The following is a 17,604-nucleotide window of genomic DNA, read 5'->3' as shown; positions in this document are numbered from 1 at the left end:
TTAAAAACATTAAATTCAAAATTATCACATTTTGTAATATATATATATATATATATATATATATATATATATATATATGTAAGAGAAAGGGGCGGCGGGGGTAGGCAAAACGAGGTACTTCTAAAATTTTATGAAAAAAAAATTTTTTTTTTTAAATCTATTATAACCATCCCAAAATTACTTTTGTAGATATAATTGAGCATTATTTTGAATTTTTTTTCGTTAAACTTTTTCAAGAATCTAGTGCCGGTCGAAAAACGTTAAAGAATTTTGTATTATGATAAAAACTATTAAAAACTTTTTTATCTTCCTTTGCATCCAATAATTGTGTAAAATATATTTTTTTTTAATGTAAATAACTTACAAAAAATTTTAATAAAATCAAACTTATTCAATATTCAGAATTTGTTTTTTTCTACATTTTTCTGGGGGTACCCTGCATATATTTAGGTAATCAATTATATTTTTGATAATGTAATTTTCATATTTGTTTATCACCATATTTTGCCCGCAAAAATGAAATTTTTTTTTTATGGCCATTGAAAATTTTGTCTATTTACTTTGAATTTCTAACAATTTTTATAATCAATTGTAATAAACTTTATAAAATTGTGTGAAATTTTATCAAATTTTACAAAATGCTACCCCACACTAGATGCAATAGTGACATCAAATTCTCTAAAGTTTTATGAAATATTATAAAATTTTATATTATTTTATAAAATTTCATACAATTATATAAAATTTTATCTAATTATTACTCCTCTTTTGAGATCTTACTTTATAAAATTGTATAAATTTGTATAAGATTTTATAAGATTGCATATAATTTTATGAAATCGTCTACAACTTTATAAAATTTTATAAAATTTCATCTGAATATTACTTCTCTTCTAAGGACTTACTTCATAAAATTATATAAAATTGTATAAGATTGTATAAAATTTTATATAATTTTATGAAATTGTATAAAACATTATAAAATTTTATAAAATTTCATCTAAATATTACTTCCCTTCTAAGGAATTACTTTATAAAATTGTATAAAATTTTATATAATTTTATGAAATCGTATAAAACTTTATAAAATTTCATACAATTATATCAAATTTCATTTAATTATTACTTCCCTCACTAAGAAATTACTTTATAAAATAGTATAAGATTGTATAAAAATTTATATAATTTTATGAAATTATATAAAAGTTTATACAATTTTATAAAATCTTATAAAATTTCGTACAATTACATAAAATTTCATCTAATTATTACTTCCTTTTTAAGATCTTGCCATATAAAATTTTATAAATATTTATAAAATTCTATGAAATTTGATAAAATTATATAAAATCATATGAAATTCTATAAAATTTCGCTGTACAGTCTTATAAAATTGTATAAAATTTTATATAATTTTATACAATTGTGTAAAACTTTATAAAATTTTATATAATTTTATACTATTTTATAAAATGTCATACAATTTTATAAAATTACATTCATCTATTACGTTCCTTACTCAGAGCTTACTTTATAAAATTTTATTGAATTTTATAAAATTTTATAAGATTTTATAAAATTGTATAAAATATTATAAAATTTTATAAAATTGTATGAATTTTTATAAAGTTTTGCTGTAAAATCTTATAAAATCTTACAAAATTTTATAAAATTGTATAAAATTTTACATTATTTTATAAAATTTTATAAAAACATTTTTTCCCGGGTTGTTTAGTGATTTTTGGAAGGCTGTATTTTCGTAAAAAATGATCGTATCGAAAAAATGAAAAAAGCAAATTGAAGCTTGAAATCTCTAGTTTAAAGATCTTCCAGCAAAATAATTTTTAAAGCCACGGTTTTTGCGGAATCATAAGAAAAAGGTCGAGACAAAATTTTTCCAAATTTTTAGTTTTGTTTTTTAAGTCTACGGGACCAGGAAATTTTTTTCAAAAAAACCAATTTATGGCTCGTTTAGGAACTTTAATCAGCTACAATTTGCTTTTTGTTATTTCTCTATACGACAGTTTGCTGCTGAGATATCAGCCTTCAAATAAAAAAGGATCCTTTTGTCTTTGATTATCGAAATCTCAGCAACTAATGGTTGCATAGTAATTTGAAGGAAAATTTGTTTTTTTTTTCTCTTTACCTTACATGTATTGAATAACTAACGCAAGAATGAAAGAAAATCCGAAAAAAATTAATTTTTTCATTTTAATAACGATTATACAATTTAAGGAACAAAACTTGTTCCTTTAATTGTTTTGCAAAACTTTAAGCAATCGTGCCGGACAAACGGTTCAATGGATCAATGTGAAAATTTTCAGGGTTTTTGGGGGTACATTAAGCAAAATCACCTGGCAACATTGACTTTTCCATCAATATTTGCAAAGTAACGATGAGTTGACTAAAAAACCAGAAAATGGCCATTTTTTGTGGGTTTTTCAAATTGATGTTAAGGATAAAAAAAATTTTTTTTTTTTTAAATCGAAATTGGATCTTGTAGAGAATTCATTCAAGTTTCTCAAACTGTCCTTCAAATTACTGTGCGACCATTAGTTGCTGAGATTTCGATAATCAAAGACGAAAGGATCCTTTTTTATTTGAAGGCTGATATTTCAGCAGCAAACTGTCGTTCAGAGAAACAACAAAAAGCAAATTGTAGCTGATTAAAGTTCCTAAACGAGCCATAAATTGTTTTTTTCGAAACAAATTTTCCCGGCCCCGTAAAATTAAAAAAAAACTAAGAATTTGGAAAAATTTTGTCTCGACCTTTTTCCTATGATTCCGCAAAAACCGTGGCTCAAAAATTTATTTTGCTGAAAGATCTTCAAACTAGAGATTTCAAGCTTCAATTTGCTTTTTTCATCTTTTCGATACGATCATTTTTCACGAAAATACAGCCTTCCAAAAATCACTGAACAATTTATAAAATTTTTTTGTTCCTTTAAATTTTTGGATAAGTGTTTGTTGGTATCGGAAAAAATTTTATAGAATTATGGGAACCGTTTCCATAATTTTCTTTTCGTGTAGTGGTATTTAGTCGTATTTACTTAATTCTTGTTCGAATAAATTTAGAATATCTAAAAAAGAATATTTTCACTCTCTTAAGAACTCAAATTTGGCTGAGAAATTAAGTTCATCGGTATCGTTTAAAGATTTGAATAATTTTTCAACTAGTTTCATTGTTTCTGCATCTACATTTCATCAAATACAGCTTATAAACGAGTTTCAGAATTTAGATACCTCAAATAATATTAAATTTCACCCGAAGCAGCGTAGATTTTATCATAAATAAATTGAAAGCTATGCATCAATTTTCTTCATTAATAACCAAATTCGACGCCTTGATAGATAATGATGGCGTAAAACATATTCGTTTACAAATTTTTACAATAAATACGAAAACTACAGAAAGACTCTCTTCTTCTGTTAATTTTTGTATAAAATTAGCTCGTAAAAGAAAGATTGCTATAGAGTATATTTGCTTGGCCATCCACTTTGTTTGATTCATAGCTCTAGGTCAATAAAACGTAACATTATGTCGTTTTATTTCAATAAACATCAAGCTCAATTCGATAGCTTCAAACGATCATTTCTATCATGATTCGGAGTTGGCTGCTTCTTCATAAACTCGTGAATATCGAGAAGATTATTTTATAATAGTTCCATAGTTCATGGATCTGCCATTCCACTTTTCAATTCAGTCAGGTCTAATGAATCCCATGCGTTTTTAATTCTAGCAATCAAAGTACCGTTTAGTAGAGAAAAATTGTTGTTGTTGTTGTTATTGTTGTTGTTGTTGTTGATGGAAATACAACTTTTTCTTGAATCTCCGGGGGAAAATCAAATATTTACTTGGATTATTGGATAATATAGGTCTTTTCCCGATGGAATTGTATATACCTATCGTTGTCACTATACTTGGAATTCTGTATTCGAATTAGTATTTGTACTACTGGTAATTTCCACAGAGTTTGAGATATGCACAAATTTTTATTGGCTGTATATCATAACGAAAAGGTCAATAAAATAATGAAATAAACAAAATGTCTTATTAAGAATTTTTTTGTTTTTTCTAAATTTATTCCAAGAATAGTTTATTTTTTGGTCATAAATGCAAAAATTGAAGTTACTGAGCACGTCAAAAATTTTGTAAAAGGCCAAAAACCGTAAGACTTCATCACTTATTTTAGTACGTGTGAGTGAGTGTTTGACGATAGCTACTACCTTTCTATGTTTGTACAGCAACAGTAATAGTATAAAGGAAAATAACTTTATCGAATGCACTTGCTTTGATGTTAAAATTGAACATTCTGTGGTTGGTATGTTGAAGAAAATTTTTTTTCTCAAAGTAACCCGATGCATATTCATCATAATGCGAACTTAAGAAATACACAATATTGCACATCCCAAACGCTAAGGGAAAATGTAGTTGTCTATTGTAGCCAAACGAAAAATCCGGGTGTCGGCAAACTTAAATCAACTCCATGAATTTTAAATAAAGCTTAAATAGTAAAAAACTTACTGATCTTAAGAGGATAGACTATTGGACAACTCTATTGTACTCTAAAGTTCTCTTACTCAGATTTTCATTAAAAAATTGGTCTATCGGTTGACCCTGCAGGCCAGCCCTAAAACGAGCTCCGTGAGCTCGAAAATACTTTTGTATGCCGTTCTTTAAAAAAAAAAATGTTTTTTACCATTCTTTCTCCAACGATATCTCTCAAACGAATTGACCGATTTTTATGGTTGAGATGGCATTTGACACGGCTCCCTTCTTTAAAAAAACGATTTAAAACAATTAGAAAAAAAAAATTTTAAATACTTTTCAATGCTTTTGAATGCTTTTGAATACTCTTGAATCGCCTTTCTTATGGGCATTTATAAGCTTATCAAGTTTTAGAGCCTAGTTGATTTTGAAATTAATCCATCGAGCACATTACAAGTTATCCAAAAAAAAAAACATTTTTGAAAAAATTTTATGTTTGGAATATCTCTGAACGAGCCCTACCGATCAAGCATAATTTTTCACAGCTTTTATATATTGACAAGCCGCGTCGAATGTCACCTTGACGATCAAAATTGGTTCATCCGTTCAAAAGTTAGAGATATTTACGTACGTACATACGTACGTACGTACATACATACATTCGAACATCATTGCGAAATAAGTCAGAATAGATTCCTAGAATCTCAAAACGTCAAGATTTCTTAGAAATTCGATTTTCGAAAATTGGACCGAAACCAATGACTTCCCGAATTTTTGAAAATTTTCAATTTTCTTAGCGGGAAGTTAAAAAAAAAATTCAAAAAAATTTCTGGTGTACATCAAGTGGACTGTTAATTTGAATGTTTGGATGTGAACACATAGTGTCTCATGAACGATGCACTGGATTGACTTCTTTTCTTATTGTAATCGGAATCATCTTAAGATGAACCCTTTGATATCCACTATTTTAGTTTTTACATTTTTTTTATATTCAATTAATAGCCTGTTTCTATACACAATCCCGAACATCATTTTTTTTCTTTTTCGAACCCGGGCTCTCTTTGAAGGCAACCGCAAGCCTGTATTTGTCCATCTCTGGTCGCTTTAAATCCGAAGTGGGAAGGGTGCGTATATTTTGGCCATCTCATTTTCACAGTTTTTAATAATACATCTCAATCCCATGCGTCGCAAACGCTTTTTTTTTCTTTTTACTATTGGGAATTGCTCAGTTTCAGTGTGACACCTGGTCGTGTAAACTGAAAGCGCCTATTGTTTCATAGAAAAAAATTCTTAATCCGAGACAGAAATATGATTTTTTTTTTAACTTTGCTAGAGTAAATAAATACGTTTGCCTTGACAGATTCTATCTTTTCCAATCCTTACTGTGTTTTGGATTTAATTTTTCAACTTTGAATGAGTGTTAGTTCATTATACAAATAAGGTAAAAGCACCAATTATTGACGGGGATCTAATTATTGACGCCCTATCCTATTTTAGAACATTTTTAATTGCCTACTACATTAATAATGATCGTATACATTTTCAAACATTCTATATAATTTAAAAAATCGAAAAAAAATTATTGTTAGTGAAAAATATTAAATATTCATTAATAAAAAAAATAAAATTCATTCGAGTTTATCGAAACAGCTTGTAAGCGTCAATTTTCTTAACTATTGCGGTTAGAAAAGCAGTCTTTTGAAACGATGATTTTCAATCCAATTTTTAATTGGAGCAACAGCATGCACGGAGAAAAAAATGTTGTTCTGAGAACTATACACTGTAAAAAATTCGCGGAGTGAATGCGGATTAAATCCGCAGTGAATGCGGAGTGAATGAATTTTTAATTATTCACTCCCCTCGGAGTAAAATTCACTCCGAGGGGAGTTTTAACGGAGTAGATAATTTTTTATTAATTTAATCCCTCTGGAGTGAAATTCACAGAGTTTTTAATTCTTTCACAGAGTTTTTAATTCTCGGCTTCGCCTCGGCTTTCATATCACATCCGCCAGGAAATTCAACTTTCTGGCCTAGTGTCGTAATATACTATATCATCAATAAATAATGATAAATAAATAATTTTGATTAAATAAAATAAAGTATTTATTAAGAGTCTGCTAGCAACAATTATACCCGATACACAAAATAGACGCGAAAATGGATGCTTGAATAGGTTAGGTGGTGCCGTGTGTGATGACGACTACGGAAAGTCGTATAGGGCTCTCAGCTATCTAATGGATAGTTACAGGAACGATACGGTATTGTTACCATAAGTAAACATATTGTTGAGGTAACGATCTACGAGTTGCTATACTTTAGATCATTCAAGGAACAAATTTTTTTCTCCGTGTGTCAATAGTTAGATCAGTCGGGTTTTTAACTTGTCAATAATTGGTGTATCCAAGTAACTTATTTTATCGCTTTAAATTAATTAGTAAATGTAATTTATTATTATAAAAAATGACTTTGTTTAGTTAAATGACTAAATAAGACAATGTTAAAATTAAAATTCAATAATATTAATCGTTAATATGTTTAAAAAAATGGAATTACAATATTGTCTCTTATAGTGTCAATAATTGGTGCTTTTACCTTATAAGGTGTTTGATTATAAATTTTGAACTTTTCATTGTCAGTGAAATTAATCGATTTTGTGTTTTAAAATTTTTCTATCAAAAATGGATTTCAACTCTTCTTAGACTTTCAAATACAAGTAAAGTGTGTAATGTCACTTAAATGTTAATGTATTAGTAGTAACAGCTGAAGAGAATGACATTGGTAATAGTTTCTCGATGGTATACCATAGACGTGAACCATATACGTGAATTTGAATAAACTGTTTATTTTTGTAAGATGAGCGGTAAAATTGAAATTTCGAAAGAAAAATTTTAAGTTATTGAAGAAGAAATTTAAAAAATGTATTTGGTAATAACATATATATAGTAAGAAAACAGAAAATTTATACGAAATCTCATAAAATAAGAGATTGTATAAAATTAATATCCCGTCTTGGCCAACAATGTATTGTTCGTTGCCTTGTTCTGGTACTTGGCCAAAAGTAGAGGTATTGAGTATCGTTAACCGAAAGCTCTCATTTGTTGTCAGGCATCTACATTGTCTCATGAAACAATCGAGATATGTGACTGTACTATATCCAACAGGATTATTTGGAACTACAGTCATCGTAAATTTATTATATTATGCCTGACTACAAAATATTTTGGTCTTTAGTATGACAGGTTATTAGTGAAAATATGGTTATTTTATTATTGTTACTTTTAAAGAAAATTTACTATTATTATATGTTTAAATAAAAAAATAACTCACCAAACAAATAGATTGGTCTTCATCCCATTTGAGGCGACAATTTTCACGGCCATTGCATCGTAAAAATCCAGCGATGCACGTAGCGTCGTCACAATCATATTCATCCTCTTTGCATGCTGTTTAACACATTTACAATTATTATTATTTTTTTTCATCAATTTAATTAATATATAAACTCATACCAAAAATAAAAGGAACAGATATCGCTTGAAATCTCGAGTTTTGATGCATTTCGATCAACATTTTTTTGAAGCTACGACTATTGTGTAAACATGAGCCCGGGTCAAAAAATTAGATCTGGTTAAAAATAAATAATAAATTCAAACAGTTTTTCTTTAATTGAAGTTTATAAATCGTATTTATTTTATTTAGGAATTTAATCTGTTTTTGTCCGTACTAGTCATTATCCAGGCCAATATCAGACTTATTGTCGTATGATATTTAGTCTGTTTTAAATCGCGTTTACCCAGGTAGGAATCGCCAAGGCTGACGATAGGCCGAGCATTGGCCCTGTTGTCACTTGCCAAGCTTCGGCAGCTGACCATTGGCCCAAGCCTCGGCCGAGGCTTGGTCCAATGGTTTCATTAAATTAAGCCGAGCCTTGGGTAGTGACCATTGGCCCGAGCCTCGGCCAGGGCCAGGCCCGATAGTTTAATTTTTGTTAAATCGAGCCTTGGCCGCTGACCATTGGCCCGAGGATCGGCCAAGGCTAGGTCCGATAGTTTAGTTTTTGTCAAGCTGAGCCTTGGCAGCTGACCATTGGCCAATGCCTCAGCCTGGGTTAAATTTTTATTTAATATTAAAATTATCAACTTTGCATGTATCTATATACATATATGTATACAGAGAAGACCAGGGCATAACGGTCTACCGAGTATACTATTAATATCAAGAGTTGAAATTTTTTAAAAAGTAAAATTATTTGATATACAATAATTTTCATTTAATTAGTTATTGCTATGCACAAAACTTTAGTTAACATGAAATTTTTATTTTTGGCGGGCAAAATGGGGTATCCTTTAAAAAAGTTGAAAAAAAAAATTCTGAAAGTTGATCAAATTTCATTAAATTCAAATTTTTTATATGTAATATACATAAAGAAAAATTACATTTCACATCATTGGTGGATACGAAGGCAAAAAAAAATTTTTTTTTGTGGGGCAGAGAGGCCCCTCTCCAAAAAATGATAATTTTTTTTTTTATTAAATTGTTTTCAACATTAAGAATATATTTCTTTCTCTTGACAATTATTTTTGGTTTTATAATACTCAAAAAAAATTTTTTTAGGTGTGATAAATCGTTTCCCCTCGATTAGCTTAATTACTATTTGTTATTTAATAAAAATAACAATTCGATATTTTTTATTTGTCATTATTGTGAACCCAAAAAACGTGTTTTTTGATTTTTTAGATTACAGATTATTTTGCATTAAATTATTCATTTATATCAAATCATAAAATTACAAATTGATAAAAATATGTCATTACTCATCAGACAATTTTAAGTTCATTAAATAAAACTACATTTCACCTCATCTTTACGATCTAATATTTCTGAATTAAATTGTATTTAAATAATTAACAAGCAAAAAAATCATGATTATCTGGACATCAGATTTAGCACAGTGGATAGCGTCCCGGCCTAGTAATCAGAAGGATCTCAGTTCGAACCCCGATAGCCCCCAAATAATTTTATTCGTTATTTCCCATTAATTTAGTAATTAGTTAATTACAATTCAATGTAATATCGATAAAAGTGTGATCAAACTTTTTTTTAATTATATTTATTAATTTAAATAATAACATTTTAGATCGAGCATTGGGTGAGCCTTAGATTTTTTGCTTCCCGAGGTTTGGCCGAGGCTTGATTTTTTGTTTCCCAAGCCTTGGCCAAGGCTCAATTTTTCGTTTCCCAAGACTCGGTCGAGGCTTGATATTTTGTTTCCCAAGGCTTGGGACATGGCTATCATCCAAGGCTTGGACCAATCCTTGGCCCAATGCTCAGCTAAGGCACGTGCCAAGCCTTGCATAATCCTAGTGACGCTTGGCCAAGGTTTGGTCCAAACCTTGCCCAGTTGTTCTTTCCTATCTGGGATAGACTAAAAACAGGCTTTTTTATTATAATTTATGGTCTGTGTTCAATTGTTTTATAGGACAAAAACAGATTTTATTTACTATAATTTTGAGTCTGTTTCGATTGCTTTTAAATCAAAAACAGGACTTTTTACAAATATAAATAATAATAATAATACAGATTCATAAACTTATTTTAATTTTCTTGTTATTTGAAACATGCTAATGCGCTTTCGTAATAAGATGTCGCACAAGAATTTTTCTCGATCCCCGACCCGAAAATTCAGACTTTCGTGCCGCGTTTCGCGCCAGAAACTACGACTTTTGTGGCTCGTTTGGATTACAGCGCGCTCTGGTGGACTACGTGTTTTTTCTGGCTCGGTAGGGTAATAGCTATATTCACAAGCACGCTGTATGCAATACCGGCAACTAACTCGTACGTCTCTACATAACCTTGCATTTTATTCGTTTATCAAACATTGAAAAGAAAGATAATTATGATAAACGAATATTATTTGTTACGTGATATGAAAATAACTAAAATAGTTAAATATTCTAAACGATAATTATCTTAAAAAAAAAGGTATTACTATTGCGTGATATTATAGTTATTGATTATATACGTTAATATATATATATATATATATATATATATATATATATATATATATATATATATACATATATATATACATAATATTTAATAAAAATTTCATTATATTTGGCAATTAATAATTGATTTTCATTTATTCATTTATTTATGTTCTTTTTATTCTTAATTTCTAGTGTCAGAATTTAGTCACTGTGCAATTAATTGTATTTTCTTTATGATATATTTTTTTAAGCCCACCCCGACCAGCAAAACCTCGGCTTCACCTCGGCTCTGCAAAAGTCGGGCCCCCCCCCCCCCCGTGATTCCGTATTTTCGGATGGGGATCAAGAAAAATAGTATACAACCCACGGCCAATAGTTGGATGCTCTGACGCAAGGAATATAGATGCCGAGGCAATATCCAACTTTCTGGCCTAGGGTAGTAATATACAATTGATGTTTTCTTAATGCCAAAATATTTTCGATTTTATCACTTTTATTTGAAGCTATAAATATTCAATCAAGACAACTAAAACATAAAGCTGTCAAACTTTCATTAACTGCCGACATTTTTAAACAAAAGATACTAAATAGTGAACAAAATATAATCAATTCTGTAACTTAATATATTTTTTATAAATATTGCCCATAAATAAAAATATTACAAGTCCATGATTTAACCTAGTTTAGTGACTTGCAAATTTTCAAAAATAAAATTTTTTAAAGTTCAAGAATTAATCTACTTTTTTCTGCCCGTAACGCAATTGTTTTTTAAAACAACAGGTCGAAAACAGCTTCAAATTTTTGTAAAAGATCAAAAACAGATCAAATAGTCCAATTAGACTAAAATCAGATTAAGTTTTTCGGCCGGGTAGATCAAAAACAGATTAAAATTTTTATAGAAGTTCAATAACAGACCAATTAGTCCAAATACCGCCCAGTTAGACTAAAATCAGATCAAATTTTTCGACACGGGAGAAATACCACAAGACAATAATTTTCTAAATATTTTTTTTTTCCAAAGAGTCCAAGGGCCGTGGAAAAACTTATTCAGCTAAACCAATGCATAGGTCGGTTAACAAATTTATTCAGCTTTAATTTTTTTTTTTTATCTTTGTACGACAATTTGTCACAGAGATATCAGCCTACAAACGAAAAAGGATCCCTTGGCTTTGATCATTAATTTCTCAGCTACCAATGATTGCACCGTAAATTAAGAAGCGGCTTTAAAAACTTTGATAAATTTCCTAGAAGACCTTTATCATTTTTTAGGTGAAAAATTTGTTTTTATCATCAGTATCCATTAGAAATAAGTACAAAACAATGACTTTTTTTGGTCTTCCAGTAAATCAACCGCAACTTTGTAAATATTGTCACGTAGCGATTCAAACGTGAATCGCTGCGCGCGCTTTTCCACACAGTACAAAATATTGTGTATTTGTGTTAAAAACGGTCCGTGTTAAATTTTTTGTGTTGATTATTTTGTGTCAAATCAACACAATCTTTTGTGTTACTTTAAAAATTTTTAATCGATCTCCTATTCAGCACTTTAAAAGTGTTACCTAGTACAAAAATCGATATTATCAACATTTATTAAGTGTTACTTTAAAATCAACACAAAAAAAGTGGTGAAACGACAGATGAATTGTGTTAAAAAAAATGTCTTCCTTCTATTCACGCGGGAAGCGCCATTAAGCATCAGTTTTGCTTGGTTAGTTATTATTTTTGTGACATTGATATTATTTATTTTCAATTGGACATAAAAAAATTAATTTGACGAAGTTCATGATTCGTACACTGTGAAAAATTCGCGGAGTGAATGCGGATTAAATCCGGAGTGAATGCGGAGTGAATGAATTTTTAATTATTTAGTCCCCTTGGAGTGAATTTCGCTTCGAAGGGGAGTTTTCGCGGAGTATATAATTTTTTATTAATTTAATCCCTCCAGAGTGAAATTCACTCCGGAGAGGAGGTTTGAAATCATTATTAATAAAAAATAACTCCACTCAATAAAATTGAAGTAAAAACTCGCGTATTACAAAATTGATCAGCTGATACGCACACACATACGCACACACATATTTAGACACACGGGCACGCACACATTTGCACACACACACATTTGTACACACACGCACACATTTACACACACACGCCCACATTTGCACACACACACACACACACACACACACACACACACACACACACACACACGCGCGGGCACACACGCAGATATTTGCACACATCCGAACACACACAAGCACACATTCGCACACACGCACACAAACACCTGCACGCACCCAAACACGCACATGCACGCAAACACACACTCGCACACACACACATTGTTTAGCAGTTTCATATAAATAAATATAAATTTATTTAAGTATTAAAACTCCGGACCGGAGTGAATTGGGAGTGAAATAAAATCCGCGTCACTCCGAGATCACTCTGCTAAAAAAACTCCCAATTCGCTCCGCATGCGGAGTGATTTTTTTTAAAACTCCGAAACTCCGAGTGGCGGAGTGAATCCGGAGTGAATTCGGATTTAATTTCACTCCGAATTCACTCCGGATTTTTTACAGCGTATAGTTTAAAAAGAAAAAAAAAATTTGTAAAATTGCATCTGTAGCTTTTTTACTTTTCTACATGCGCATATTTTTATTTTTTTTTTTCGTAATTGATTTGTTGATAAAAAAATTCAAAAATTGTTAACTGTCTGCTAACTTTAGGATCATGTTTACAATCACAAAATAGTTTAATGTTAAATAATAATTGTTGACACTTTTGATAACCTAAAAATAATCCATGGTACAAATATAAAAGTTTACATTTTTTTTGTGTCACCATTAACATTTAAAAAGTGTTGAAGTTACTTCTTATATTACTCGAATTTTATGTTGAAATTTTAACACAAATTTTGTGTGGACCGTTTCTAACACACAAATTGTGTTGATTTTAACACAATATTTTTTACTGTGCATCTCGCCGTGAATTTAACAACACCTCCTAGCTAATAAAACGCATTTATTTATTATAATATTTTATTATATAAGTATTTATATTATTTTAATTAATTATTAATTATGATTTATTCAGGAATTATTGATATTATTGTTTATTATGATTATGTTTTGATAATTATTTTGAATTTCATGTATTTAATCAATATTTTCATTTCAGTTAGTAGCACACGTGCGCGTATATATTGTATAAGAATATCGACTGAAGGGAGAGTAAGTCGATATAGTGGGGATAAAAATCAATATATCCCTCCCGCCACGTAGTTCACTGAAATAATTATTATTTTATTGTTTAAAGGGTTAATGATTATTATGTTTATGAATATCGATGAATAATGTTATTTAATTTATTATTATCATATAACTCAGGTCAGGTCATATGTTTAAATATTTTATTTTAATTGATAATTTCGGGTTCGAGGTCATTAGACGGGATAACACGTGAGTGATACCCATCCCTCGCAAAACCGACGCGGAAAAATAATTAGAGAGGACCGGGCTATTGTAAAGGTAGGACGTGTTGTTGTCCACGATTTTTAAGTAAAATTAATTTATTATTAATTTCTTGTTATATTGAATTGAAAGTAAAAGTTTCGTATTAATTGTTATTTAAAATTCCAGAAGTAAATTATTATCAACGCCGGTAAGTCATCTGTATTATCATTTGTTGCATCGGCTATCGCTGGACCCTCGGTGGAGTTGATCGCGATATTTAATTGATTAATAATTAAACCTGAGTTATTGTTGTAATAATAAGTTGAGTATATTCGGCATATGTCCCAGAGTTTGGTTTACGTGCGTAGACGCGTCGAATAAATTCCTTAGTGGATTATAGACAAGGATAGCGTATTTGACTCCTTGTCTTACAATAGTATTTAAAATATTATTTCTCTGGGTAAAATTTATTTTGTAATTTGATGGTATGCAACCCACTGTTGCCAAATATATTTGGAGTTCCCGCGTCTTTCTCTCCACAGAGTAAATAATATTAAACCAAGAAAGAAATTAGTATTTTTATATATATGAATTTAATATTGAGTATAACAAGTACAATTTGTAGTTTGTAATTTTATTCCCCAGTGGATAATTTAATTAATTTGATTTTTATTATTATTATTTGACTGTAATGAGAATATTATAATTTGTTGAAATTTATTATGAAGAATTATTGTTTAGTAAATGATTTTTGGTATTGTAATATTTTATTGGATTTATATTTATAAATATATTTAAATTAAATAATATAAAAGGATTCTAGGGATAGCCAACATTTGTTTGTTTATTTCCTGGATGTATTTTAGTAATAATCATTTCTTACTATTTTTTTTATTTATTATATTTATTTGGTTATATTTCCGCTTAGTGCATACATTCTCGCTCGAAATTTGGTCTCGTGATCTCTCCCCTGATTTGTTATTATTTTTGTCCGTTTTGTAAAAACGGACTGGCGCCCTCGTTCACTAACCTAGCCTGAGGAGCTGGTTCAGGCACACCTTTATTTTATTTATTGTTTGATATTATTATTTACGAATATTTAACTATTATTATTTTGAGTCGTATTTATTATTTATAATTTATAATTTTGTATACACGTGGGTGACCGCATACGGTTTACCAAATTTGTTCGCGTCTCCGTCGTGAATTCGAAAACAGTATACGTTATAATATCAATGGAAAGACTAACGTTAGTTACTCAGTAAATGTTTAAGGAAAAGTGAAAAAAAAAAAAAATGTTAAAAAAAGGACTTATTTTTGTATTCGAAATTTTTAGTAGCTGAGATATCGATGATCAGAGCGAAAAGGATCCTTTTTCGTTTGTAGGCTGATATCTTTGCGACAAATTGTCGTACAAGGCTAAAAAAAACCAAATTAAAGCTGAATAAATTTTCTAACCGACCTATGCAATGGTTTAGCCGAAAAAAAACAGCCCGTGGATTCTTTGGAAAAAAAAATAAAATTGGAAAATTTTTGTCTCGCGGTAATTCTATTGTTTGCGCGATAGCCGTAGCTTTAAAAAATTTTACCAAAATGCATCGAAGTTAGAGATTTCAAGCTATAAAATGCTTTTTTTTTAAATCTCGTTACGATTATTTTTCACAAAGCCCTGCATCACCAAAAAATTTCTAAAATTTTTCTGTACCTTTAATTTTTGGCATGAGTCTATTTTCCGAATTTTCGATTTAAAATAAGTTCAAGTCGATAATTTTTCTAATTAAATTAAAAACTATTTCATAAATTTATTAATTTGACCTTCATTAAATATTTTGTCTATGGAATTGTAAGAAATAATTGGCAATTAGTTTCCCATAAAGCTTTGAACACATTGCTATATTAAATCAAGATTTAATCACTTCAATTAAATAATTATGGAAGCTTTGGTCTTGATGTCTAAAGCTGCTTACTGGTTCAAATGCTTTAATCATATTGAAACAAAGCGTTGCCAAAACTGTTCTAAATCTTTGTTATTATTTTAGATTAAATTCAAAAATGATGTAGGAATATTATAGTATCTATATTTTAATCGATTTCTTTAATTGAGTTAATGATTTAAAATAAAAAAATCTGTGTATCGGTTGACCCTGCAGACCAGCCCCAAAACTTGCCGCTGTTTTCGAGCTCCTTGAGATCTTCGAGCTCGAAGAAATTTTTGTATCCAATTGTTTTCGAAAAAAACCGTTTTTTAGCATTTCTTTCTTCCACGATATCTCGCGAACAAATTAACCGATTTTGATGGTTGAGGCGGCAATCGGCGCATTTTATTGAGTTCTAGAGCTGACTAGATTTTGAAACTGATTATTCATGCCGTTTCTAAAGAATTCTAAGCAAACTAAAAAAACAAAGATACTTTTTTTTCGTATCTCTTCTATATCTTAGAGGCTATTTGATAGATCGAGCTAAAATTCTAAGAAAAGTTGATAGCCAACAAGCTCTTTCGATTATCACCAGAACCATCTCAATCAGTTAATTACTCAAAAAGATATGAAAAGTTTCCGTCCACACACATATAGTTTCCTTTCAAAACGTCGACAGCGGATGAAAACTCGACTTTCGAAAATCGGCGTGAAAACAATAATCCCTAATTTTTCGTTAAAATTGAGATCGTTGAAATATCCGGAAGCACTAATCTAATAAAGTGATTGAAATAATAGATTTATAATAGTAGTCTTTGCAATTATAGGGTTGTGATAATTTGATCGCATTGGGTTTGTTGACTATAAACTTTAATTGCCATAACAATTTGCTTCTGGTGATGCTGACTCAACAATAATTAAATGTACACGGAGTGAATTTAATGATACTATCTACAATATAAAATTTTTAATTTTAACTATCTAAAATGGTAACAACATTTTTCAGTGGTTATAATAATTAGTTTTACTATTGAAAATGATACCAGTAACAAATGATGGTGGTAACAGTTACTATCGAAGATGTTAATTCTAACTATTAGAAATTATATTTGTTACAACCGAAGATGGTAACTGTTACCATTAAAAGTTGTAAAAATTCTTAACTAAGAATGTGCGTGTGCATGAGTGCACTCGTGTTTGTGCATTTGTACGTGCGTGGGTATGTGTGTGCATGTATGTGTATTTGTGTGCATTAGTATCTGTGTGCGCGGGTGTGTATGCATGTGTGCGTGTGTGCATGTGTACGTACGTGGGTATATGTTTGCATGTGTGTGTATGTAAGCGTGCACGTGTGGGGGCGTATGTATGTGTGTGTGTGTGTGTGTGAAATTTATCACTTCCACATTTAAACAAATTACACATAGACAAGCGTCAGACTTTAACGTTTATATCTTAATTTTTTTTTAGCTTAGATGGTCGTCATTTTTTAGGCTGATAGTAACTATTACCATAAGGTTATTAAAAATTACGATGTTTGTAATAATAGTAATTATTTAAGATAATAAAAGTTATAATTTCTGATTATCATAAACAATTGTAAATTTTACCATATAAGTGGTAGATACCACAATCCAGATTGATTATTTAATAATTTAAATGATATTTTCTATTATAAAATTCAGTTTAAAAATTGTAATATAACTCGATGATAACTTTTACCATAAAATTCTCTCTGTGTACTAATAAATAGT

General features: G+C 29.6%; 1 protein-coding gene across 1 annotated transcript in view; it reads right to left on the bottom strand.

Moving 5' to 3' along the window:
- LOC130667966 (uncharacterized) overlaps positions 1 to 17,604 on the bottom strand; it is a 184,725-nt gene that overhangs the window by 9,246 nt on the left and 157,875 nt on the right. The window contains exon 6 of the mRNA XM_057469914.1: positions 7,817 to 7,932. Coding sequence (XP_057325897.1) covers positions 7,817 to 7,932 — 116 coding nt within the window. The remainder of the gene's footprint in view (positions 1 to 7,816; positions 7,933 to 17,604) is intronic.

The sequence above is a fragment of the Microplitis mediator genome, chromosome 5, assembly GCF_029852145.1.
Source record: "Microplitis mediator isolate UGA2020A chromosome 5, iyMicMedi2.1, whole genome shotgun sequence".
NCBI lineage: Eukaryota > Metazoa > Arthropoda > Insecta > Hymenoptera > Braconidae > Microplitis > Microplitis mediator.
Note: the sequence above shows the minus strand (reverse complement) of the source record. Positions and strands in the feature narration are given on the sequence as shown.